The sequence below is a fragment of the Condylura cristata genome, unplaced genomic scaffold, assembly GCF_000260355.1.
Source record: "Condylura cristata isolate star-nosed mole 26May11 unplaced genomic scaffold, ConCri1.0 scaffold00008, whole genome shotgun sequence".
Taxonomy (NCBI): domain Eukaryota; kingdom Metazoa; phylum Chordata; class Mammalia; order Eulipotyphla; family Talpidae; genus Condylura; species Condylura cristata.
The window spans coordinates 3,313,763-3,316,465 of record NW_004567109.1 but is presented as its reverse complement, the minus strand read 5'-3'; the positions used below and the strand labels follow the sequence as shown (position 1 = coordinate 3,316,465).

Below are 2,703 nucleotides of genomic sequence, written 5' to 3'. Positions count from 1 at the left end.
GCCCGGGGCCGCGCCCGCCCCCGCCCCTCCCCCTGCAGAACTGTCAGAAGCTGCCGGGAGCGCGGCCCGCCTCTGCCTCGTCCCCACCCTCCGTCCGGTCTCCCGTGTCGGGCGAGGGAGCCCGAGTCTGCGCCGAGCTCCACGTGTCAATCGGGGACGGACACGTCAGAGCCGGACCCCAGTCCAGCTCCAGCCCCCACCCTTCGGTCCTGCCACGTGTCACGCGCAGTGCTCGCCCCCGGGGCCCGCGGCAATTCGGGGGAGAAGCTTCGCACTCCGGCCGATGGGGGGCTCGTTGTCCCCACCCTAGGGGCCCCCCGGACCTGACTGTCACTCCCTCTGCAGCAAGAGCTACGGCAACGTGCTGGTGCTGGACGGTGTCATCCAGTGCACTGAGAGAGACGAATTCTCCTACCAGGAGATGATCGCCAACCTGCCCCTCTGCAGCCACCCCAACCCGCGCAAGGTAACCGCGCTGGTGATGGGAGCGCCTCAGTAGCCCCCAGATCCGGGCTCAGGCCCCAGGCCAGCCCCTGCTCAGCCCAGATGCTTCCTAAGTACTTGTCAAAGTCCTAGCAAGGACGGGGTGCTGCCCAGGGGGGTGGCTGATGCTTAGCCCAGGGAGGGCCAGCCCTGGGAGGTGCTAACAGGGAAGGGGGCACCCTGCCAGGCCAGACTAGAGAGCACTGGACAGCAGAAACGAAGTGATGAGGTATGGGGGTTCCCTCCACTCCTGTGGTTCTGGGTGACTGCTGCGGCCTGGCAGGGCATTGCTCTGAGTCTTGCTGGATGGAGCCTGTGGGTGGGTTGGGGCTCCAGCTCTGAGCTGGGGTCCTATGGCTCCCCTCTCCTCCCCTCACTCCCAGGTGCTGATCATCGGGGGCGGGGACGGAGGCGTCCTGCGGGAGGTGGTGAAGCACTCCTGTGTGGAGTCCGTTGTCCAGTGTGAGATTGATGAGGTGGGTGCCAGATGGGGTGCCCCGGTGGGGGTGCCTGGCGCGTGTGGGGGCCAGACGCAGGCTCCGTCCCACTAGCTCACCCACCTTCTGCCTCGCGTGTGCTCAGCAAACCTCTGCAAGGTGCCTGCCTTTGCTCCTGGTGTGCGTGCCCTGGAGAGCGGCAGCCCCTGGAGCTGACATGCTAGTTAGGAGACCCCGGGGTGACACCCAGGGTGAGCGGATGGGCCCTGACATGGAGTCCCTGCGGGTGGCGCTTGCTAGCTAGCAGGGGAGCAGGCCAGGCCTCCAGGAGGTGGGCTTGGGGTTTGGGCCGAGGCCTACGTGAGGAGGGGCGTCTCGGGGCTCTGGCCTGGGCTGGAATGGCAGCTCTCTGAAAGTGGAAATCACAGGGACACACCAGTGCTGCTTGGGGACAGGGTTGTAGAGGTGGTGGCCCAAACAGCAGGCGGGAGCCAGCCCCCCCCAAGTCGGCGAGGGGAGCTACCAGAGTTCTCACCCTGTCACAGACGTGGAAACTGAGGCTCCACAAAGTGAATGCCTCACCCAGGCGACTTGGCCTGGGCAGGGTGCTCAGCTTCCACTCCCCTGCCCAGGGATCCAGGGCCTGCCCTGAGGCCCAGCCTGGTCCCTCCTCTCGCTTGCCAGGATGTGATTCAGGTCTCTAAGAAGTTCCTGCCGGGAATGGCCGTAGGCTACTCCAGCTCCAAGCTGACCTTACACGTTGGTGATGGCTTTGAGTTCATGAAGCAGAACCAGGACGCCTTCGATGTCATCATCACCGACTCCTCAGACCCCATGGGTAGGCACAGCCGCCCCCAGCCCAGCCCCCCTGGCATGTAGTGTGAGGGACAGCTGCCCAGTTCCCCTGACACTTGTCACCTCGCTTCTAGGCCCGCCGCAGGGAGGGGCCCGGCCCTTAAAGAATCCATGGGGAGGCTGTGGGGGTCGGCAGGCTGGACCTCCCCTCTTTGGGAAGCCTCTGCTTCTGACCACCAGCAGCAGGGCCGGGCGCCTGGGCAGTGCCAGCTCAGGTCCCCCAGCTAGGGCTGGCACCTGAGCCCCCCCCCCCCACGCAGCCCCATCCCAGCTGCCTGCAGAATTGCACACTCTGGTCTGGGTGGCTGCACAGCCCAGCCTCGGGCTGCTGCTCCGGGCCTCCGCCAGGGTGTGTCCATCTGCCCCTCCCACCCCTCCCCCACCCCCCGCAGGCCCTGCCGAGAGCCTCTTCAAGGAGTCCTACTACCAGCTCATGAAGACTGCCCTCAAGGAGGATGGGATCCTCTGCTGCCAGGGTGAGTGGCCGGGGCGGGGCGGGGCAGGCGGGGCGCTGGCCCAGGCGGGGCGGGGCTCCCGCGCTCCGCCAGGGCCGACTCGACGAGACCAAGTTGAGCAACCGGCGTGGACGCGCCCTCGGGGCCCCTCACTGCAGGAGGCTAAGTCCTGGTGCTCAAGCCCCTGGGGCGGGGCGGGGCGGGGCAGGCGGGGCGCTGGCCCAGGCTCCTGGGTGCCGCTGGCCTTGTGCTCTAGAGGGCCCTAAGGGCGGTCACTTGCCAGTGTCTGGCTCTCGCGCCGCGGTTATCGGCACTGGCACTGAGTGGACGCCAGAGCCTCCCCTGCGGCCGCCCGCAGTGTCCCTGTGGAGAGCGCCCCGGGCCCGCCCGAGCTGCACACTTAGGGGTGTCCTCAGCAGCGCCCCGCTCCCGCTGGAGTCGTGGCCCCTGGGCCCCCGCGAGCTGCCTGCGCC

General features: G+C 67.8%; 1 protein-coding gene across 1 annotated transcript in view; it reads left to right on the top strand.

Moving 5' to 3' along the window:
* Nucleotides 1-310: 310 nt before the first annotated feature.
* Nucleotides 311-2,703, top strand: part of SRM (spermidine synthase) — a gene marked incomplete at its 5' end in the record, with an annotated part of 3,272 nt that continues 879 nt past the window's right edge. Inside the window, 4 exons of the mRNA XM_012722071.1 lie at nucleotides 311-466; nucleotides 867-959; nucleotides 1,605-1,758; nucleotides 2,168-2,251. Coding sequence (XP_012577525.1) covers nucleotides 311-466; nucleotides 867-959; nucleotides 1,605-1,758; nucleotides 2,168-2,251 — 487 coding nt within the window. The remainder of the gene's footprint in view (nucleotides 467-866; nucleotides 960-1,604; nucleotides 1,759-2,167; nucleotides 2,252-2,703) is intronic.